This window comes from Pseudophryne corroboree, chromosome 3 (assembly GCF_028390025.1).
Source record: "Pseudophryne corroboree isolate aPseCor3 chromosome 3, aPseCor3.hap2, whole genome shotgun sequence".
In the NCBI taxonomy this organism is placed as follows: Eukaryota; Metazoa; Chordata; class Amphibia; order Anura; family Myobatrachidae; genus Pseudophryne; species Pseudophryne corroboree.
Genome location: NC_086446.1, coordinates 247,254,574 through 247,279,049, shown reverse-complemented (window position 1 = coordinate 247,279,049; position 24,476 = coordinate 247,254,574). Strand labels below are relative to the sequence as shown.

Genomic DNA, 24,476 nt, shown 5'->3' with positions numbered 1-24,476 from the left:
AGGGAATTACGTGATAATGTCAACACGCGCCAAGGTCGGTTGACGACATGAGACGGCCGACAAACAATTAGTACCGGTCCAGACGTCTCAAAAACACCGTCAGGGGTTTTAAAACGCCCGTTTACTTTAGTCGGTCGACACAGACACAGACAGGGACACTGAATCCAGTGTCGACGGTGAATAAACAAACGTATTCCTTATTAGGGCCACACGTTAAGGGCAATGAAGGAGGTGTTACATATTTCTGATACTACAAGTACCACAAAAGAGGGTATTATGTGGGATGTGAAAAAACTACCGTAGTTTTTCCTGAATCGGATAAATTAAATGAAGTGTGTGATGATGCGTGGGTTCCCCCCGATAGAAAATATGGGCGGTATACCCTTTCCCGCCAGAAGTTAGGGCGCGTTGGGAAACACCCCTTAGGGTGGATAAGGCGCTCACACGCTTATCAGAACAAGTGGCGGTACCGTCTATAGATAGGGCCGTCCTCAAGGAGCCAGCTGACAGGAGGCTGGAAAAATATCATAAAAAGTATATACACACATACTGGTGTTATACTGCGACCAGCGATCGCCTCAGCCTGGATGTGCAGAGCTGGGGTGGCTTGGTCGGATTCCCTGACTAAAAATATTGATACCCTTGACAGGGACAGTATTTTATTGACTATAGAGCATTTAAAGGATGTATTTCTATATATGCGAGATGCACAGAGGGATATTTGCACTCTGGCATCAAGAGTAACTGCGATGTCCATATCTGCCAGAAGATGTTTATGGACACGACAGTGGTCAGGTGATGCAGATTCCAAACGGCACAAAGGTGTATTGCCGTATAAAGGAAGAGGAGTTATTTGGGGTCGGTCCATCGGACCTGGTGGCCACGGCAACTGCTGGAAAATCCACCGTTTTTACCCTAAGTCACATCTCTGCAGAAAAAGACACCGTCTTTTCAGCTTCAGTCCTTTCGTCCCTATAAGAGTCATATCTGCCCAGGGATAGAGGAAAGGGAAGAAGACTGCAGCAGGCAGCCCATTCCCAGGAACAGAAGCGTTCCAACCCTTCTGACAAGCTCTCAGCATGACGCTGAGACCGTACAGGACCCCTGGATCCTACAAGTAGCATCCCAGGGGTACAGTTTGGAATGTCGAGACGTTTCCCCTGCGCAGGCTCCTGAAGGCTGCTTTACCAAGGTCTCCCTCCGACAAGGAGGCAGTATGGGAAAAAATTCACGAGCTGTATTCCCAGCAGGTGATAATTAAATTACCCCTCCTACAACAAGAAAAGGGGTATTATTCCACACTATATTGTGGTACTGAAGCCAGAAGGCTAGGTGAGACCTATTCTAAATCTAAAAAAATTTGAACACTTACAAAGGTTCAAATCAAGATGGAGTCACTCAGAGCAGTGATAACGAACCGGGAAGAAGGGGACTATCTGGTGTCCCGAGACATCAGGGATGCTTACCTCCATGTCCCAAATTTGCCCTTATCACTAAGGGTACCTCAGGTTCGTGGTACAGAACTGTCACTATCAGTTTCAGACGCTGCCGTTTGGATTGTCTACGGCACCCCGGGTCTTTACCAAGGTAATGGCCGAAATGATGGTTCTTCTTCGAAGGAAAGGCGTCTTAATTATCCCTTACTTGGACGATCTCCTGATAAGGGCAAAGTCCAGGGAACAGTTGGAGGTCGGAGTAGCACTATCTCGGATACTGTTACAACAGCAGGGGTGGATTCTAAAGATTCCAAAATCGCAGCTGATCCCGACAACAAGTCTCCTGTGCTTAGGGATGATTCTGGACACAGTCCAGAAAAAGGTGTTTCTCCCGGAAGAGAAAGCCAGGGAGTTATCCGAGCTAGTCAGGAACCTCCTAAAATCAGTGCATCATTGCACAAGGGCCATGGTAAAAAAATGGTGACTTCCTTCGAAGCAATTCCAGTCGGCAGATTTCATGCAAGAACTTTTCAGTGGGATCTGCTGGACAAATGGTCCGGATCGCATCTTCAGATGCATCAGCGGATAACCCTATATCCAAGGACAAGGGTGTCTCTCCTGTGGTGGTTACAGAGTGCTCATCTTCTAGAGGGCCGCAGATTCGGCATTCAGTTTTGGATGTTGGTGACCACGGAGGCCAGCCCGAGAGGCTGGGGAGCAGTCACACAAGGAAAAAATTTCCAGGGAGTGTGATCAAGTCTGGAGATTTTTCTCCACATAAATATAGCTAAGGGTAAATTTATAATGCTCTAAGCTTAGCAAGACCTCTGCTTCAAGGTCAGCCGGTATTGATCCAGTGGGATAAAACATCACGGCAGTCGCCCACGTAAATAGACAGGGCGGCACAAGAAGCAGGAGGGCAGTGGCAAAAACTGCAAGGACTTTTCGCTGGGCGGAAAATCATGTGATAGCACTGTCAGCAGTGTTTCATTCCGGGAATGGAAACTGGGAAGCAGACTTCCTCAGTAGGCACGACCTCCACCCGGCAGAGTGGGAACTTCATGGGGAAGTTTTCCACATAATTGTAGACCGTTGGGAATTACCAAAGGTGGACATGATGGCGTACCGTCTGAACAAAAAACGGGACCGGTATTGCGCCAGGTTAAGAGACCCTCAGGCAATAGCTGTGGACGTTCTGGTAACACCGTGGGTGTACCAGTCGGTGTATGTGTTCCATCCTCTGCTTTTCATACCTAAGGTACTGAGAATTATAAGACGTAGAGGAGTAAGAACTATACTCATGGCTCCGGATTGGCCAAGAAGGACTTGGTACCCGGAACTTCAAGAGATGCTCACAGAGGACTTATGGCCTCTGCCGCTAAGAAGGGACTTGTTTCAGCAAGTACCATGTCTGTTCCAAGACTTACCGCAGCTGCGTTTGACGGCATGGCGGTGGAACGCCGGATCCTAAGGGAAAAGGCATTCAGGAAGAGGTCATTCCTACCCTGGTCAAAGCCAGAAAGGAGGTGACCGCACAACATTATCACCACATGTGGCGAAAATATGTTGCGTGGTGTGAGGCCAGGAAGGCCCCACGAAGAAATTTCAACTCGGTCGATTCCTGCATTTCTTGCAAACAGGAGTGTCTATGGGCCTCAAATTGGGGTCCATTAAGGTTCAAATTTCGGCCCTGTCGATTTTTCTTCCAGAAAGAAGTGGCTTCAGTTCCTGAAGTCCAGAAGTTTGTCAAGGGAGTATTGCATATACAACCCCCTTTTGTGCCTCCAGTGGCACTGTGGGATCTCAACGTAGTTCTGGGATTCCTCAAAACACATTGGTTTAAAACCAGTCAAATCTGTGGATTTGAAGCATCTCACATGAAAAGTGAACATGCTCTTGGACCTGGCCTGGACCAGGCGAGTGTCAAATTGGTGATTTTTTTCTCAGAAAAGCCCATATCTGTTTGTCCATTCGGACAGGGCAGAGCTGCGGACTCGTCCCCAGTTCTCTCCCTAAGGTGGTGTCAGTGTTTCACCTGAACCAGCTTATTGTGGTGTCTTGCGCCTACTAGGGACTTGGAGGACTCCAAGTTGCTAGATGTGGTCAGGGCCCTGAAAATATAGGTTCCAGGACGGCTGGAGTCAGGAAAACTGACTTGCTGTTATCCTGTATGCACCCAACAAACTGGGTGCTCTTGCTTTTAAGCAGACTTTTGCTAGTTGGATGTGTAATACAATTCAGCTTGCACATTCTGTGGCAGGCCTGCCACAGCCAAAATATGTAAATGCCCATTCCACAAGGAAGGTGGGCTCATCTTGGGCGGCTGCCCGAGGGGTCTCGGCTTTACAACTTTGCCGAGCGGCTATTTAGTCAGGGGCAAACACGTTTGTAAAATCCTACAAATTTGATACCCTGGCTAAGGAGGACCTGGAGTTCTCTCATTCGGTGCTGCAGAGTCATCCGCACTCTCCCGCCCGTTTGGGAGCTTTGGTATAATCCCCATGGTCCTTTCAGGAACCCCAGCATCCACTAGGACGATAGAGAAAATAAGAATTTACTTACCGATAATTCTATTTCTCGGAGTCCGTAGTGGATGCTGGGCGCCCATCCCAAGTGCGGATTATCTGCATTACTTGTACATAGTTACAAAAATCGGGTTATTATTGTTGTGAGCCATCTTTTCAGAGGCTCCGCTGTTATCATACTGTTAACTGGGTTCAGATCACAGGTTGTACAGTGTGATTGGTGTGGCTGGTATGAGTCTTACCCGGGATTCATAAATCCTTCCTTATTGTGTACGCTCGTCCGGGCACAGTACCTAACTGAGGCTTGGAGGAGGGTCATAGGGGGAGGAGCCAGTGCACACCACCTGATCCTAAAGCTTTACTTTTTGTGCCCTGTCTCCTGCGGAGCCGCTATTCCCCATGGTCCTTTCAGGAACCCCAGCATCCACTACGGACTCCGAGAAATAGAATTATCGGTAAGTAAATTCTTATTTTTGACAATAAGGGACATATGAGCTACATCTTTATCAGTGAGACTAACTTTCAACGCTGTTTGTTATCATATTTGTGGTAATTCTCCATTCATTACCCATTCTTTGTACATCAGCTACTTTTTAATTGTATTTATTTATTTATTAAAATTACATTTCTCTTACGTCCTAGAGGATGCTGGGGACTCCGTAAGGACCATGGGGTATAGACGGGCTCCACAGGAGACATGGGCACTATAAAGAACTTTAGAATGGGTGTGCACTGGCTCCTCCCTCTATGCCGCTCCTCCAGACCTCAGATCCTATGCCCAGAGGAGACTGGGTGCATTACAGGGAGCTCTCCTGAGTTTCTCTGAAAAAAGAATTTTGTTAAGTTTTTATTTTCAGGGAGCACTGCTGGCAACAGGCTCCCTGCATCGTGGGACTGAGGAGAGAGAAGCAGACCTACTTAAGTGATAGGCTCTGCTTCTTAGGCTACTGGACACCATTAGCTCCAGAGGGACTCGGAACACAGGTCTCCCCTCGCCGTTCGTCCCAGAGCCGCGCCGCCGTCCTCCTCACAGAGCCGGAAGATAGAAGCCGGTTGAATATAAGAAGAAAGAAGACTTCAAAGACGGCAGAAGACTTCTGATCTTCCCTGAGGTAAGCGCGCAGCGGTAACGCTGCGCGCCATTGCTCCCATACACGAGCAGGCACTGATGGGTGCAGGGCGCAGGGGGGGGCGCCCTGGGCAGCAATATAAACCTCTAGGACTGGCATATAAATATATATAGGCTGCGGAGGCAGTAATTATAAAAATCCCCCGCCAGTTATACAAAATTGAGCGGGACCGAAGCCCGCCCCTGGAGGGGGCGGAGCTTGGTCCCACAACACTAACCAGCACCATTTTCTCCCCAGTGTACTGCAGAGAAGCTGGCTCCCCGTACTATCCCCTGCTGAACACGGTGACACAGGGCTGAAAAGAGGGGGGTGGGCACTTGTAAGGCGCAGTGAGTGTATTACACAGATAATTATATATAAAAAAAAGCCCCATATTATCTGGGAAGTTGTTGCCAGTGTCAGTTGGCGCTGGGTGTGTGCTGGCATACTCTCTCTCTGTCTCTCCAAAGGGCCTTAGTGGGGAAATGTCTCCATATAAATATATCCCTGTGTGTGTGGGGGTGTCGGTACGAGTGTGTCGACATGTCTGAAGCGGAAGGCTCATCTAAGGAGGAGGTGGAGCAGATGATTGTGATGTCTCTGTCGGCAACGCAGACTCCTGATTGGTTGGAAATGTGGAATGTTTTAAATGCAAATATGACCTTATTACATTAGAGGCTGGACAAAGCAGAGTCCAGGGAAAAAGTAGGGAGTCAATCCAAGGCTTTGACTGTGTCACAGGGCCCTTCAGGGTCTCAAAAACGTTCTCTATCCCAAATAGCAGACACTGATACTGACACGGATTCTGACTCCAGTGTCGACTACGATGATGCAAGGTTACACCCAAGGGTGGCCAAAAGTATTCATTATATGATCATTGCAATAAAATATGTTTCTCTTACGTCCTAGAGGATGCTGGGGACGCCAAAAGGACCATGGGGTATAGACGGGATCCGCAGGAGCTTGGGCACACTGAAAAGACTTAAACTGGGTGTGAACTGGCTCCTCCCTCTATGCCCCTCCTCCAGACCTCAGTTAGACTTTGTGCCCAGGACTGACTGGACACTCACTAGGGGAGCTCTGCTGAGTTTCTCTGGAAAAGACTTTTGTTAGGTTTTTTATTTTCAGAGAGACCTGCTGGTTACAGGCTCCCTGCAGCGTGGGAGTGAGGGGAGAGAAGCAGACCTACTTCTTCTTAGTTTAAGGGCTCTGCTTCTCGGCTACTGGACACCATTAGCTCCAGAGGGTTCGATCACTTAGTGCGCCTAGCTGCTTGTTCCCGGAGCCACGTCGTCACCCCCCTCACAGAAGCCAGAAGAAAGAAGCCGGGTGAGTATTAGAAGAACAGAAGACTTCAGTGACGGCAGAAGACTTCAGTAACCAGGTACAGCGCAGCGGTAACGCTCCATGCTCCCACACGCACTATCTCCATCGGCACTCACAGGGTGCAGGGCGCTGGGGGGGGGGGGCGCCCTGGGCAGCATGTTACTGACGTCTGGAGAGCCGGCAGATGCTTTTTCGGTGCCTCGGCACCGTTTTCTAGACCCCCGCCGGCATTTTCAAGTTTTCAAACTTGGCGGGCTGAAGCGCGCCGGGAGGGGGCGGAGCTTAGCTGCGCGGCTCACAGGCGCTATTTCTCCTCACACGCGGCATGTAGGAGACGCTGGTCCGGGACCTCCAAAAGCTCCACTAAAGTAACGGGGAGCTTATCGGGGGGGGCACAGTTGGTGGTGCAGTTTTATTGTTATTAAGACAGCGCTAGTTACATATATTTGTTGGGGGGATATATGGGCGCTGGGGTGTGAGCTGGCATACTCCCTCTGTGTTTTTCTATCCAGGCTTACTTGGGGGCCTGTCCTCTGGCTGAGACATTGTGTGTGTCGGTGGGTCGATACTCCGTGTCGACATGTCTGAGGCTGAATGTTATTCACCGGAGGAGGTTATTGGGGGGGGGGGGCAGATGCGGGTCTAGAGTTGGCTCTGTCGGCGCAGCCGACACCTGATTTACTTGCATTGTTGAATACAATTAATTCTAATGTGGCTTCTTTATCAAAGAGGTTAGATAAATCTGAGTCACAGACACAGGTGTGGAAAAAATCCATGGAGGATGCTTTGTCGCAGGTACAGACCCCTTCGGGGTCAGTAAAGCAGCCATTTACTCAAGTGGTAGATACTTATACCGACACGGATTCTGAGTCCGATGTCGACTTCACTGAGGCTCCGTTACATCCAAGATTAGTTAAGAGTATTCAGTACATGATTGTGGCTATAAAGGATGTGTGACGCATTTCTGAGGAACCTGCTGTACAGGAGACAAGGATTTGCTTGTTTAAAGAGAAAAAACCTGAGGTGCAGTTTCCCCCCTCTCATGAGATGAATACTCTTTGTGAAAAGGCTTGGGAGTCGCCGGACAAGAGGTGGTAGATTCCCAAGAGGATTTACATGGCGTATCCGTTCCCCTCTATTGATAGGGAAAAATGGGAGGCGTCTCCAAATGTTGATAAAGCTTTATCTCGTTTGTCTAAGAAGGTGGCGCTTCCGTCTCCTAACACGGCAGCTCTCAAGGATCCGGCGGATCGCAAGCTGGAGACGTCTCTGAAGTGCATTTTCGCTAAAACGGGTGCATTGCTCAGACCTGCTGTGGCGTTGGTATGGGTGAGTAGTGCTATTGCTAAATGGGCTGAGAATTTAGCTAGTGATATGGATACCATTGATAAAGATACTGTTCTTTTGACTCTTGGTTATATCAAGGACGCTGCAGATTGCCTGAAGGATGTGGCGAGGGATGTTGGTCTCTTGGGGTCAAGAGCCAATGCCATGTCGATTTTGGCCAGGAGGGCGCTGTGGATACATCAATGGAATGCTGATGCCGATTCCAAGAGAGCTATGGAAGCTGGTAATGTCTTGTTTGGGGACGGCTTGTTTGACCTGGTTTCTACCGCGACTGCGAGTAAGTCGTCTTTTCTTCCTTATGTTCCCACACAACACAAAAAGGCACCACATCAACAGATGCAGTCCTTTCGTCCGAATAAATACAGGCGAGGAAAGGGTTCGTCTTTTCTCACTTCAAAGGGTAGAGGAAGGGGAAGGAAGTCGCCTGCAGTGTCAGGCGCCCAGGACCAGAAGTCCGCCCCTGCCGCTACCAAGTCCACCGCATGACTCTGGGGCTTCCGTGGGGGAGTCCGAACCGGTGGGGGGCCGTCTGTAGTTCTTCAGTCAGGTCTGGGTTCAATCAGGCCTGGATCCTTGGGTCCTAGAGATTGTATCTCAGGGTTACAGGCTGGAGTTTCAGGAGACGCCCCCTCACCGGTTTTTCATGTCTGCCTTGCCAGTGTCTCTTCCGGACAGGGAGGTGGTGCTGGCAGCAGTTCAAAAGTTGTGTCATCAGAGGGTCATTGTTCCCGTTCCCCCGTCCCAACGGGGGGAGGGGTTCTACTCGAGCCTTTTTGTGGTACCGAAACCGGATGGTTCGGTCAGACCGATTCTGAACCTAACGTCCCTCAATCCATGCTTGAAGGTTTTCAAGTTCAAGATGGAATCTCTTCGAGCGGTGATTGCCAGCATAGAAGGGGGGGACTTTATGGCGTCAGTCGACATAAAGGATGCCTACTTACACGTCCCGATATATCCTCCGCATCAAGCTTTCCTAAGGTTTGCGGTACAGGATTCTCATTACCAATTTCAGACGTTGCCGTTTGGGCTTTCCACGGCCCCGAGGATTTTCACCAAGGTCATGGCAGAAATTATGGTTCTCCTTCGCAAGCAAGGGGTTACCAGTATCCCGTACTTGGACGATCTCCAGATAAAGGCGAGGTCAAGGGAACGGTTGCTAAGGAATGTGGATTTTTCGCTATCCGTTCTGCGACAACACGGTTGGCTGCTAAATTTGCCAAAGTCTCAGTTGATTCCGTCCACTCGATTGTCCTTTCTAGGCATGATTCTCGACACGAGCTTACGGAAGGTGTTTCTTCCGGAAGACAAAGCTATGGAACTCCAGACGATGGTCAGGGAGCTTCTGAGACCAAGAAGTGTGTCGATTCATCAATGTACTCGGGTTCTGGGGAAGATGGTTGGGGCGTACGAGGCCATTCCGTTTGGCAGGTTTCATGACCGGGCGCTTCAGTGGGATCTGCTGAGCAAGTGGTCCGGGTCTCACCTGCACTTGCCCCGGAAGATAAGCCTATCTCCCAGGGCCAGGATTTCTCTCCTGAGGTGGCTACAAAGTTCTCACCTCCTAGGGGGCGCCGTTTCGCTATCCTGGATTGGGTCCTGTTGACAACAGATGCAAGTCTCCGAGGCTGGGGCGCAGTCACCCAGGGAAGAAATTTCCAGGGGAAATGGTCGCTCCAGGAATCTTGTCTCCACATAAATGTTCTTGAGTTAAGGGCCATTTACAACGGCCTGGTACAGGCAAAAAGCCTTTTTCAAGGTCGGTCTGTCCTGATTCAGTCAGACAACATAACAGCAGTGGTGCATATAAACCGTCAAGGCGGAACAAGGAGCAGGGCGGCGATGGTGGAGGCCACAAGAATCCTTCGCTGGGCAGAACAGCACGTGAGCGCCCTGTCAGCAGTCTTCCTTCCGGAAGTGGACAACTGGGAAGCAGACTTCCTCAGCAGACACGACCTCCATCCAGGAGAGTGGGCTCTTCATCAAGAGGTATTTGCAGAAGTGACGAAGCGTTGGGGAACATGATGGCGTCTCACCTCAACAAGAAGCTTCCGAGGTATTGTTCCAGGTCAAGGGAACCCCACGCCAGCGCAGTGGACGCCCTGGTAACTCCGTGGGTTTTCCAGTCGGTGTATGTGTTCCCTCCGCTTCCTCTTATTCCAAAGGTACTGGGAATCATTCGAAGGGCGAGAGTGCAGGCGATTCTTGTCGTTCCGGATTGGCCAAGAAGGGCCTGGTATCCAGATCTTCAGGAATTACCTGTGGAAGATCCTTGGCCGCTTCCTCTAAGAGAGGACCTGTTAGTGCAGGGACCATGCGTGTTTCCAGACTTACCGCGGCTGCGTTTGACGGCATGGAAGTTGAGCGCCAAATTTTAGCTCGGAAGGGGATTCCCAGGGAGATCATTCCAACTCTCCTTAAGGCGAGGAAGGAAGTTACAGCGAAACATTATCATCGTGTTTGGAGGAAGTATGTTTCGTGGTGTGAGACTAGAGCTGCTCCTACAGAGGAATTTCACTTGGGTCGGTTTCTCCATTTTTTGCAGGCAGGCGTGGATGCCGGCCTGAAATTGGGTTCCATCAAGGTGCAGATTTCTGCTTTCTCTATCTTCTTTCAGAAGGAATTGGCTGTTCTCCCGGAGGTTCAGACTTTTGTGAAGGGAGTGATGCATATACATCCTCCGTTTGTGCCCCCGGTGGCACCATGGGATCTTGACGTGGTCTTGCAGTTTCTTATGTCTTCCTGGTTTGAACCTTTGCGTAAGGTTGAGTTAAAGTTTCTCACTTGGAAGGTGGTCATGCTGTTGGCTCTGGCATCTGCCAGGAGGGTATCTGAGTTGGCGGCCTTATCACACAAGAGCCCGTACTTGATCTTCCATCCGGATAGGGCCGAATTGAGGACTCGTCAACAATTTCTGCCGAAGGTGGTTTCTTCATTTCACATTAACCAACCTATTGTGGTACCTGTAGCTACGGATGCTGGGGCAGTTCCGAAGTATTTTGATGTAGTGAGAGCTTTGAAAATTTACGTCGCCAGAACGGCGGTGGCCAGGAAAACGGATGCTCTGTTTGTCCTGTATGCTTTCAACAAGATTGGTCATCCTGCTTCAAAACAGACTATAGCACGCTGGATTTGTAGTACGATTCAGGAGGCTCATTCTTCGGCCGGGCTACCAGTGCCGAAGTCAGTAAAAGCCCATTCCACCAGGAAAGTGGGCTCATCTTGGGCGGCTGCCCGAGGCGTCTCGGCTTTACAGCTTTGCCGAGCAGCTACTTGGTCGGGTTCAAACACTTTTGCTAAGTTCTATAAGTTTGATACCCTGGCTGATGAGGACCTTGCGTTTTCTCAGTCGGTGCTGCAGAGTCGTCCGCACTCTCCTGCCCGGTCTGGAGCTTTGGTATAAACCCCATGGTCCTTTTGGAGTCCCCAGCATCCTCTAGGACGTAAGAGAAAATAGGATTTTGGTACCTACCGGTAAATCCTTTTCTCCTAGTCCGTAGAGGATGCTAAGCGCCCATCCCAGTGCGGACTGTTACTTGCAGTATTTCCTTGCTGGTTAAATTAGTTTATACACGGGTGGTGTAGTGATTGTTCAGCTTGTTGCTGTTGTAAATTCATACTGTTATCTGGTTTACTGTTACTCCGGTTGTACGGTACGTTTGTGGTGTGGGCTGGTATGTTTGTAGCCCTTAGTTTAAACAAAAATCCTTTCCCCGAAATGTCCGTCTCTCCTGGGCACAGTTCCTATAACTGAGGTCTGGAGGAGGGGCATAGAGGGAGGAGCCAGTTCACACCCAGTTTAAGTCTTTTCAGTGTGCCCAAGCTCCTGCGGATCCCATCTATACCCCATGGTCCTTTTGGAGTCCCCAGCATCCTCTACGAACTAGGAGAAAAGGATTAACCGGTAGGTACCAAAATCCTATTTTTGCATATCACAGATGACCCCTCTGTCCCTGACACGAGGTTGCGCATGTATAAGGAAAAGAAACCTGAGGTAACCTTTCCCCCATCTCATGAGCTGAACGAGTTATTTGAAAAAGCTTGGGAAACTCCAGACCAAAAACTGCAGATTCCCAAGAGGATTCTTATGGCGTATCCTTTCTCTGCGCAGGACAGGGTACGTGGGAATCCTCGCCCAGGGTAGACAAGGCTTTAACGCGCTTGTCCAAGAAGGTGGCGCTACCATCTCCTGACACGGCAGCCCTCAAGGATCCTGCTGATCGCAAACAGGAAACTACCTTAAAATCTATTTATACGCATACGGGTGCTTTACTCAGACCGGCAATAGCATCGGCATGGGTATGTAGCGCAGTTGCAGCTTGGACAGATACCTTGTCAGCTGACTTTGATACCCTAGATAGGGATACCATTTTATTGACTTTAGGTCATATTAAAGACGCAGTCTTATATATGAGAGACGCTCAAAGAGACGTTGGGCTGCTAGGTTCGAGAGCCAACGCCATGGCGATTTCTGCTAGGCGTGCCATGTGGACCCGCCAATGGACGGGTGATGCCGACTCAAAGAAGCATATGGAGGTTTTACCTTACAAGGGTGAAGTTTTATTCTAGGAAGGTCTTGCGGAACTGGTTTCAACAGCTACCGCGGGTAAATCTACTTTTTTTTGCCTTTTGTTCCCCCGCAGCAAAAGAAAACTCTGCAATATCAGATACAGTCCTTTCGGTCGCATAAGTCCAGAAGAGGTCGGGGCTCATCCTGCCTCACCAGAGGTAAGGGTAGAGGGAAAAGAGCGACTGCTTCGGCTAGTTCCCAGGAACAGAAGTCCTTCCCGGCTTCTACTAAATCCACCGCATGACCCTGGGGCTCCACTGAGGGAGTCCGCGCCGGTGGGGGCACGTCTTTGACTCTTCAGCCAGGTCTGGGTTCGGTCAGACGTGGATCCTTGGGCGATGGAAATTGTATCCCAAGGCTACAAACTGGAATTCGAAGAGGTGCCCCCTCGCCGATTTTTCAAGTCGGCCTTGCCAGCTTCTCCCCCAGAGAGGGCAGTAGTGTGCGATTCAAAAGCTGTGTCAACAGCAGGTGATTATCAAGGTTCCCCTAGTCCAACAGGGAAAAGGGTACTATTCGACCCTGTTCGTGGTCCCGAAGCCGGATGGCTCGGTCAGACCCATTTTAAATCTAAAATCCCTAAACCTGTACTTGAAAAAGTTCAAATTCAAGATGGAATCGCTCCGGGCAGTGATCTCCAGTCTGGAAGGGGGGGATTTTATGGTGTCACTAGACATAAAGGATGCGTACCTTCATGTCCCCATATATCCTCCTCATCAGGAGTACCTGAGATTCGCTGTACAGGACTGTCATTACCAGTTTCAGACGTTGCCGTTTCGGCTTTCCACGGCCCCGAGAATTTTCACCAAGGTGATGGCGGAGATGATGGTGCTCCTGCGCATCTAACTGAGGTCTGGAGGAGGGGCATAGAGGGAGGAGCCAGTGCACACCCATTCTAAAGTTCTTTATAGTGCCCATGTCTCCTGCGGAGCCAGTCTATACTCCATGGTCCTTACGGAGTCCCCAGCATCCTCTACGGACTAGGAGAAAAAGATTTACCGGTAGGTTTAAAATATTATTTTTATACCGAACCTACTACACTTTATTTGGAATTTTGTTTTCCCTATATGAATTTTGTTTCTGGGGAGTGGCGGTGACAAAGGCCGATGACAGAGGGCCTGTGAGGGGTTTGATGCACGATCATCCTAGCCGTGGAGCACTTTGAGAGGCATTTATCGAGGCCTGTACTACACTTAGTTCTGGTAATCCTCCATCCATTTCCATTGGCACCATCCGTGCATCAAATATATGATTAATTCTACTCACTTTCAATTTTGAAATATACTACACTATATTTTGAATTCTGTTTCTTTCCACATGTGGACCCTATTTGTATGAAGTTTTTAACAGAAGATCTGTGAGGAATTTATCCTCTATTTTAATTTAATTAAGCGCATGACATCTGGTCTTACCTATCTTTGGTATTGGGGATACCACTTAGACCAGCCTGTGTGCAGCTGATTTGTTGTTGGCGCCAAGGCACTTTTCTGTTATATTCACATAATGCCCATAGTAGTAACGCCCTGTATACGTAATGCCTATAGTAGCAGCGCCCCTTATATGTAATGCCCAAAGTGGTAGCGCCCCTTTTATGTAATGCCCATAGTATTAGCACCCCTTAAACATAATACCCATAGTATTAGCACCCCTTAAACATAATGCCCATAGTAGTAGCGCCCCTTATATGTAATGCCCATAGTAGTAGCATCCCTTATACAGAATGCCCATAGCAGTAATGCCATTTAAACACACAATGCCCACAGTAGTAGCGCCCCATAAACGTAATGGCCACAGTGGTAGCGCCACTTACACATAATGCTCACAGTAGTAGCACCGCTACTACATATAATGCCCATAGTAGTAGTGCTGCTTTTACGTAATGCCCACAGTAGTAGTGCCGCTTTTAAGTAATGCCCTCTTTTACGTAATGCCCACAGTGGTAGCATCGATTTTACGTAATGCCCATAGTAGTAGCGCTGCTTTTACATAGTGCCCATAGTAGTAGCGCAGCTTTTACGTAATACCCATAGTAGTGCCGCTTTTATGCAATGCCCATAGTAGCAGTGCCGCTTTTACATAATGCCCATAGTAGTAGCGCAGCTTTTACGTAATACCCATAGTAGTGCCGCTTTTATGCAATGCCCATAGTAGCAGTGCCGCTTTTACATAATGCCCATAGTAGTAGTGCTGCTTTTACGTAATGTCCATAGTAGTAATGCCGCTTTTACGTAATGCCCATAGTAGTAGTGCCGCTTTTACGTAATTGACTATAGTAGTAGCGCCGCTTTTCCGTAATGCCCATAGTGGTAGTGCCGCTTTTATGCAATGCCCATAGCAGCAGTGCCGCTTTTACATAATGCCCATAGTAGTAGTGCTGCTTTTACGTAATGCCGCTTTTACGTAATGCCCTTAGTAGTAGTGCCGCTTTTACGTAAATGACTATAGTAGTAGTACCGCTTTTCCGTAATGCCCATAGCAGTAGTGCCGCTTATATGTAATGCCCATAGTAGTAGTGTCGCTTTTACATAATGCCCATAGCAGCAGTGCCGCTTTTACGTAATGCCCATAGTAGTAGTGCCGCTGATATGTAATGCCCACAGAAATGGCATTTAGACTCTCTCTCTCTTCCTCTTCACTTACCTAACAGTCTGGCTGGCCAATGGCCATCTCTTCAGCTCATACTCATCATCAGCAGTCTGGTCCCGTGTAGCTCCGCCCCCACGCCCACGGAGGCATGCCCCCTTTTTGGTCTGGACAAACCCCCTGCTGTCACCAGGGAGGGGGAGAGGAGGCTCCAAGCTGTTGGCGCTGCTGCCTGTCCTACAGTGTGACAGGCACAGCAGCAGCAGGGGGGACAGGGTGGCGCAGCAGCGGGAATGCAGAGCAGGGAGAGCGCCTCTCCAGCCTGGTGCCTACCTGCTCTGCATACCTTTGCTGAGCGGATAGCGCCGGGCCTGCTTCCAGTTAAACAACACGTGCAGGAATAGATTTCATTGATTTAAATCCTACTCTGGGATACCCTTTGAACCTTTTTATGCTAGTGATATGTGGGTAGGGTAGTTTGTTTTATTTAATGTATCTACCTGGACCAATTGCATACCGTCTATAATTACCCTACTTAGGGTGGTATCCAATTAGCCACAGTAATTTACCACGGCTAATTGACTCACTGTGGGCTATCCTGTTAGCCCTGATGTCAGCACTTTTCGGGGATTTTGTTTTGCCTGCCTCAGGCAGGTGAAACCAAATCCCAGATAAATAAGCATTTTTTCCGTGATCACTGCCGCAAAAACACATAGCGGCTTTTCTCGGACACTATGCGTTTTCTCCTGAAAAAAGGCTAATTTTTCACATGAATAATAGAATAGCGATAAGTCTATTTTTTTCTGTGCGGACAATTACCAAGGCTAATAGGATGCCTCTCTTAACTTGCGCTAGACTGTTATTTAGCAACTCTTGTTGTGTCTACAGGTGCTGTGCGTGTCTGGGGTGTTGTGGCCACAGGGAGCTAAGACCACGAACAGTATGGCTCGGACACCCTGAGAAAAGAGAACAGAGGTATCCACGAAATGTTATCAACAATCAAAAATACAACTTCTTCACATTCCTGCCAGGGGTAAGACTATATTCCATTAGCTCATATAATTCATTCTACACTGTGTCCCAAGCCAGGGAAGAACCATTACTGAATCGGACTGCTGTATGCTTACTGTAGCACAAATACCTCTGCCAGTTATTATGCCATTCAGCCCCCAGGCCTAAATCACCATAGAGCTAGAATTCAGGGAGTCGCAGAACACGTGTTGCACAGACGTCTGATAGCCTATGGAACCGGTGATCAAATTATATTTCTCTTACGTCCTAGAGGATACTGGGGTCCACATTAGTACCATGGGTATAGATGGGTCAACTAGGAGCCATGGGCACTTTAAAACTTTGATAGTGTGGGCTGGCTCCTCCCTCTATGCCCCTCCTACCAGACTCAGTTTAGAAAATGTGCCTGGAGGAGCCGGTCACGCTTAGTGAAGCTCTTGAAGAGTTTTCTGCATTTATTTTTCTGTTTGTTGTTTTCAAGCAGGTCTGGTTGGCACCAGACTGCCTGCTTAGTGGGACTTAGGCGGGAGAACGGCCTAACCTCCCATAGGTTTAATGGTCCCGTTCCCCGCCGACAGGACACTGAGCTCCTGAGGGATACAATTCGCAAGTCCCAGCACAGCAAGCGTACATTCCCGCATCATGCCGCCACCCCTAACAGAGCCAGAAGTGAGCGGAGTGGTGAGTAGAAAGCCGGCATCCCGGTTAACGGGTCGCCGGCGGCATAAGGGTATGGAGACGCAGCGCTGACAGGCAGGCTGCGGCTCCAGGTTTCAGGGGCATACTATGTGTGTTCCGCTGTGAGGGGCGAGCTGAAGCCTTAAAATACAAAATACCCATACTGGCAGCAGCTTACAGGGGTTCTAACCCACTGTAAAGCACATTATAAACCTCAGCCAGTATAAAAAACCGGGAAGACCGAGCGCCATTAAGGTGGCGGGGCTTCACTATGAGCTGATCCAGCGACTCACCAACACCATTTTCCCTCTGCAGCTCTCACTGAACAGACTGCTAGAGAAGCGCAGCTCCTCCACAAGGACTCCAGATTACCTCAGCTGTACCAGGGGTCATAGCAAGGAGGGGGAGCAGTATAAGAGTACTGATAACCTATTTAGGGTACTTAGTCTGCGACCTGGCTAGGCTTAAGCTATAGCAAGAAGGGCGCTGTGTGGCTGGCTCCATCTTTCTCTGTGTCTCCCTAGAAGGGCTCTGTGTGGGTTAATTGGGCTTGACCTTTTCTTCTGTGTGTGTGTGTGTGTGTGTGTGTGTGTACCTCACATTACAATGTCTAGGGAGTGTGTCATGCACGGCAAAGTGTTTTTCTTCTCCAGGGGATCACTACAATGTACTCAGGATAGTACTCATTCTCAGGCTAGTGGATCCGAACCAGCATGGTTGGATTCTCTAAAAGGGACAATCTCGAATATTTGTAATAAATTATCCCAGAGTGAGAAAGATGCAATACTTAAGACAGTCTGATGAGTAGAGATTCAGTTCCCATACCAGAGTTTCAGACACTCCTACCATTTGCCCATAAAAGCGTACACTGGCCCAGATCCTGCAGACTGACACTGATGACGACAGTGGGGATGGGGGGGGGGGGGGGGATGCAGCTCTGTCACAGGGGGTACAGGCTATGATAGAAGCTATTAGAGACGTTCTGCAAATTCCTGATAAGGTGACAGAGGAGGATAAGGTGTCTTATTTTAATGTAAAAAAGAAATCCTCTGCTACTTTTCCTGCATCAAAAGAGTTGAATTCTATGTTTGAGGAAACCTGGGTTAATCCTGATAAAAAGTTTCAGATCCCTAAGAGATTTACTAACATCCTTTCCTTTACCTGAGGATGATAGATAAAAATGAGAAAACCCACCGATTGTTGACGCATCGGTATCTAGGTTGTCACGTAAGATAGTCTTACCTGTCCCTGGGGCAGTCTCCTTAAAGGACATGGCTGACTGCAAAATTGAGAACACCAATCCCTGTACACAGCTGCTGGGGTGGCCCAGAGACCCACTATTGCTTGTGCATTGATCACTAGGGCCATTGCAAACTGGTCATGTAATCTAATTGACGAGTTAGATTCCTTATCCAGGGGGGAAATAGTTTTACTCCTACAACATATGGTAGAGGCCATAAAAGAAATAGGATTGCTCAATGCACGCAACACCGCCATTTCAGTGTCAGCACGCAGGGGTTTATGGCTACGCCAGTGGCCTGCGGATGTGGATTCCAGGAAAGGCGTGGAAAACCTACCATTTACAGGTGAGGCCCTGTTTGGAGCTGAACTGGATACGTGGATTTCCAAGGCTACGGCGGGTAAGTCTACATACCTTCCTTCCACAGCCCCCCCAGCTAAGAAAACCTACTCTGCTCCAGCGCTGCAGTCCTTTCGGAGGGCAAAATTTGAAAATAAAACCAAAGGTTCTTCTACGGCCTTCAAAGGCAATAGAGGTAAACTCAGAAAACCTGCAGGTTCACAGGAACAGAACCCCGGTTCTGCTTCCTCTAATGGGCCCTACTCACTGGCCGAGGTGCCCGACGGCCGATACGGCCGACGAGCGACCCGGCGGCGGGGGGGGGCAGTGACGGGGGGAGTGAAGCTTCTTCACTCCCCCCGTCACCCGGCTCCATAGACGTGCAGGCAAATATGGACGAGATCGTCCATATTGGCCTGCATGCACAGCCGACAGGGGACCAGCGATGAACGAGCGCGGGGACGCGCATCGTTCATCGCTTAAGTCTCCACACTGAAAGATATGAACGAGATCTCGTTCATTTATGAACGAGATCGTTCATATCTTTCAAAATATCGGCCAGTGTGTAGGGCCCATAAGCCTTCAGCATGATGGTGGACCACACTGCCTGGAAGACAAGCAGGTGGGAGCCAGATTAAGCTATTTTAGTCACATATGGGCAACATCATGCCAGGATCCCTGGGTCAAAGATCTTATCGCCCAGGGCTAAAGACTGGAGTTTCAGGAACTCCCACCTCACAGATTCTTCAAATCAGGCTTACCAGCTTCTCCAGAAGCAAGTATGACTTTACAGAAAGCAATTCACAAACTGGTACAGACTCAGGTTATTGTTCCAGTTCCACTTCAACTGTAAAACTGGACGGTTCGGAAAGGCCCATTTCGCTTACGTCCTAGAGGATACTGGGGTCCATTTAGTACCATGGGGTATAGACGGGTCCACTAGGAGCCATGGGCACGTTAAGAATTTGATAGCGTGGGCTAGCTCCTCCCTCTGTGCCCCTCCTACTAGACTCGGTTTAGAAAATGTGCCCGGAGGAGCCGGTCACGCTGAACGAAGCTCCTGAAGGGTTTTGTGCATTTATTTTCTATGTTTCTTAGTTTCAGGCAGGACTGGTTGGCACCAGACTGCCTATTTTGTGGGACTTAGGGGGGTATGGCCCAACCTCTTGAAGGGTTAATGGTCCCCTTCCCCGCTGCCAGGACACTGAGCTCCTGAGGGACCTATTCGCAAGCCCATCACGGCGAGCGTACAGTCCCGCAGCACGCCACCACCCCTAACAGAACCAGAAGAATAAAGAGTGGTGAGTACTGAGCCGGCGTCATGAGGGTACGGAGACGCACGGCTTCTAATCGGGGCGGAATGCGTCTCCGAACACAGTGCACAACTGCGTCCCCGTACTCTGTACACAGTACCCATACTGGCACAACAGCCTTAAAACGGTTTTCTCCATTCCAAGCACCAGATTGCTCAACCAGTATAAAAAAGCGGGAAGACCGCATGCCATTGAATGGGCGGGGCTTCACTATGGGAGGATCCAGCAGCTCACCAGCGCCATTTTCCCTCTGCAGTGGACACAGACGCTGACTGACAGGGACGCGCAGCTCCTCCAGTGTGACTCCAAATTACCTCAGCGGTACCAGGGGGGGAGCGATTACTAGTGTACCAAGGCCCCTATCAGGGTAATTAGTCTGCAACCTGGCTAGGCTTGGCATTTGTGATAAGGGCGCGGTGGGGGCTGGCTCCAAACATCTCTGTGTCTCCCTGAAGGGCTCTTTGTGGGTTAATCGTGCTTAACCTTTCCTCTGTGTGTGTGCTGTCACATTACATATTATGTCAGGCAGAGTGTGTCTTCTACCGCAGAGTGTTTCTCTTCACCAGGGAACTCACTACTGGGTACTCAGGGTTCACAGACTAGTGGGGCTGAACCAGAATGGGTTAATTCTCATAAGATAATGATCTCAATTCTTTCTACTAAATTGTCTTGCAATGAGAAAGAGACGCAAGACTTAAAACAGACTGTGGATGAGTTTATGAACAGAGACTCACTCCCCAAGACAGCGCCTCAGTCCCCTCCCATGTGTCCGCAAAAGCGATCTCTGGCCCATATCCTGCAGTCTGACTCTGACGCTGACAGGTAAGACATGGAGGAGGGGGAAGTGGACTCTGAGAGGGGAGGGGGGGGGGTGCAGCTCTGTCACAGGGAATAGAGGCTCTTATAGAGGCTATCAGAGATGTTCTGCATATTCCTGATAAGGTGTCAGAGAACTGTGAGGAATCTTATTTTAATGTAAAAAAAGAAGTCCTCAGTCACTTTTCCTGCGTCAAAGGAATTGAATACCCTGTTTGAAGAACCATGGGTTAATCCTGATAAGAAGTTTCAGATCCCTAAAAGGTTGCTTTCATCTTTTCCTCTGGAGGATAGGAAAAAATGGGAAAATCCACCGATAGTGGACGCATCAGTCTCTAGGCTGTCACGTAAAATTGTATTGCCTGTTCCTGGTGGAGCCTCCCTAAAAGACACGGCTGATCGTAAAATTGAGACTACACTCAAATCATTGTACACAGCTGCTGGGGTGGCCCATAGACCCACTATTGCATGTGCGTGGATCACTGAAGCCATTGCAAAATGGTCAGGTAACCTAATTGAGGGGTTAGATTCCTTCTCTAGGGGGGAAGTTGTCTTACTCCTGCAGCATATACAGGACTCTGCAAACTTTATGGTGGAAGCCATAAAGGAAATAGGCGTGCTTAACGCATGCACCACCACTATGGCAGTGTCGGCACGCAGAGGCTTGTGGCTACGGATTCCAGGAAAGGTGTGGAAGGCGTACCATTCACAGGAGAGGCCTTGTTCGGAGATGAATTAGACAAATGGATCTCCACAGCTACGGCGGGTAAGTCTACGTATCTTCCTTCCACAGCCCCCCCAACTAAGAAGACTTATTCAGCTTCTAAGTTACAGTCCTTTCGGACAGATGTGCTTCTACGTCCTCCAGTGGCGCAAGAAGTAAACCACGCAAACCAGCAACAGCTGGTGCTCAGGAACAGAGCTCAGGCTCTGCTTCCTCAAAGACTTCAGCATGACGGTGGACTGCAAAGGCTGTCAGGTGGGAGCTCGCCTACAATTCTTCAGTCAAATCTGGTCAAATTCGTGCCAGGATCCCTGGGTCATGAATCTTGTTTCCCAGGGCTACAGACTGGACTTCCAAGAGCTCCCACCTCACAGATTCTTCAAATCAGGCTTGCCAGTTTCACAAGAGGCAAGTATAACTTTACAACATGCCAGACACAAACTGGTATAGACTCACGTCATTGTTCCAGTTCCACCTCATCAGCTAAACAAGGGGTACTATTCCAACTTGTTTGTAGTACCGAAACCGGACGGTTCGGTAAGACCAATTTTGAACCTCAAGCCATTGAACCCATACTTGCGAGTGTTCAAATTCAAGATGGAGTCTCTGAGAGCGGTGATCTCAGGTCTGGAGGAGGGGGAATTCCTAGTGTCTCTGGATATCAAGGATGCGTACCTTCACATTCCGATCTGGCCGCCTCATCAGGCTTATCTATGGTTTGCACTGCAGGACTGTCACTACCAGTTCCAGGCCCTGCCAGTTGGCCTCTCTACAGCACAGAGGGTATTCACCAAGGTGATGGCAGAGATGATGTTTCTACTCTGCAAACAGGGAGTAAGCATAATTTCGTACCTGGACGATCTCCTGATAAAAGCACCGTCCAGGTAAAGGTTGCTGGACAGCATTGCTCTCTCAACCAAACTTCTCAAGGATCATGGGTGGATTCTGAAATTTCCGAAATCTCACCTAGAGCCAACACAGAGGCTCCCATTCCTGGGAATGATACTGGATGCGGAGTCGCAGAAGGTGTTCCTTCCGTTGGAAAAGGCATTAGTAATCCAGTCAATGGTTCGGGATGTCCGGAAGCCAACCCGGATATCGGGTATTCGCCTTCTGGGGAAAATGGTGGCCTCTTACGAGGCTCTTCAAAACGGAAGGTTTCACGCAAGATCCTTCCAGCTCGATCTGTTTGACAAATGGTCCGGATCGCATCTTCACATGCACCAGAGGATCAGTCTGTCGCCAAAAGCCAGGATCTCCCTTCTGTGGTGGCTACAGACGTCTCCCCTGCTCGAGGGTCGGAGGTTCGGAATTCAGAACTGGATTCTGCTAACCACAGACGCAAGCCTCAGAGGTTGGGGAGCAGTCACTCCGGGGGTGCAGTTTCAGGGAAGAAGGTCAAGTCAGGAAGTCGTCCTTCCAATCAACATTCTGGAACTCAGGGCCATATACAACGCCCTTCTGCAGGCCTAACATCTTCTCCAAGATCGGGCCATTCAGGTCCAGTCGGACAATGTGGCGGCAGTGACATACATAAAACGACAGGGCGGAACGAAAAGCAGAGCAGCAATGTCAGAGGTATCGAGATCCTCTGGGCAGAGAGAAACGCTGTGACGTTGTCAGCAGTCTTTATTCCGGGAGTAGACAACTGAGAAGCAGACTTCCTCAGCAGGCACGAGCTGCACCTGGGGGAGTGGGGACTTCACCTGGAAGTGTTCAGGTGCTTGGCAAGGCGATGGGGATATCTACAGATAGGCATGATGACCTCTCGTCTCAACAAGATGCTCAAGCGGTATTGTTCCAGGTCGAGAGACCCACAGTTGGTGCCGGTAGACGCCCTGAGGACTCCATGGGGCTATCAGATGGTGTACGTGTTTCCTCCACTTCCTCTGATCCCAAGAATTCTAAAGAGAATAAAAAGGGAAAAGGTTCAAGCAATTCTAATTGCTCCGAACTGGCCAAGAAGGGCCTGGTACGCGGACCTTCTGGAGATGCTCCTCGAAGATCCGTGGCCTCTACCTCTTCACGAGGATCTTCTGCAACAGGGCCCGTTCGTCTATTAGGACTTACCGCGGCTACTTTTGACGGCATGGAAGTTGAACGGCTAATTCTAGCCAGGAGAGGGATCCCTAACAAGGTTATCCCGACACTGATCCAAGCCAGGAAGAAGTAAGTCTCTTGGTGTGAGAGCAGAACATTTTCTGCGGTGGAATTCCATCTAGGACGTTTCCTTCTTTTTCTACAAGCAGGAGTGGATGTGGGCCTACGTTTGGGCTCCTTAATAGTCCAGATTTCGGCCTTATCCATTTTCTTCCAGAAACAATTGGCTTCTCTCACTGTGCATGAGGCATTGAATGGGAGCAGCATTTGGAAGGCATGCTGTTCCTTGTAGTGCCAATGGGAGATCCTGGGGGTGGCTCCCTGGTAAGTTAGCTCTCTGTCTGGAAATGTTTTAGTACTGACCTTTATCATGAGGCGTACTGTGACAAATTACATGGCCCAATGTGGGCACTGCTATTAAGTAGTTAGGACTGCTGTATCAGAGAAGCCGTGAAGTGGCCAGCAGCTTAAACATGTGTTTGCAAACATTTGTGACAAATTCTCTGAATTTTATTACCAGATAGATTCAGGGATGGTTACAGGTAATTTTCAGTGTGCGGAAGGGAATTTGGGGGTGGGGATTTGCACCCCCCTTCCTCTTTGTTTGTTTGTTTCTCTCACTAAGGTTCAGACATTTTTGAAGGGTGTTCTGCACATCCAACCACCCTTTGTGCCTCCTATGGCACCTTGGGTTCTCAACATGGTGTTGCAGTTCCTGCAATTGGAATGGTTTGAGCCTTTATAGGAGGTTGACGTAAAGTTTCTTACGTGGAAAACCGTCACACTGTTGGCCTTGGCTTCAACAAGACGCGTGTCGGAGCTGGGGGCGTTGTCTCACAAGAGCCCCTATTTGATTTTTCATGAAGATAGAGCTGAACTCAGAACTCGTGAGCAATTTCTTCCTAAGGTGGTGTCTGCGTTTTATATCCACCAACCTATTGTGGTTCTGGTGGTTATCAACACCTCTGAAACTTCAAAGTCCTTGGATGTCGTGAGGGCTTTGAAGATCTATGTGAAGCGGACAGCTAGTCACAGAAATTCTGACTCGCTGTTTGTTCTCTGTGATCCCAATAAAATTGGGTGTCCTGCTTCAAAGCAGTCTATTGCTCGCTGGATCAGGCTTACTATCCAGCATGCTTATTCTACGGCAGGCTTGCCGGTTCCAAGATCTGTACAGGCCCACTCTACTAGGTCGGTGGGTTCTTCCTGGGCGGCTGCCTGGGGTGTGTCGGCTTTACAGCTCTGCCGAGCAGCAACTTGGTCAGGTTAGAACACGTTTGCTAAGTTCTACAAGTTCGATACTTTGGCCTCTGAGGACCTTCAGTTTGACCTCAGCACTCTCCCACCCGGTTTGGGAGTTTT

General features: G+C 49.2%; 1 protein-coding gene across 1 annotated transcript in view; it reads left to right on the top strand.

Annotated features, from left to right (window-relative positions):
• Positions 1 to 24,476, top strand: part of ATP9A (ATPase phospholipid transporting 9A (putative)) — a 366,971-nt gene that overhangs the window by 87,026 nt on the left and 255,469 nt on the right. Inside the window, exon 2 of the mRNA XM_063958977.1 lies at positions 15,782 to 15,926. Coding sequence (XP_063815047.1) covers positions 15,782 to 15,926 — 145 coding nt within the window. The remainder of the gene's footprint in view (positions 1 to 15,781; positions 15,927 to 24,476) is intronic.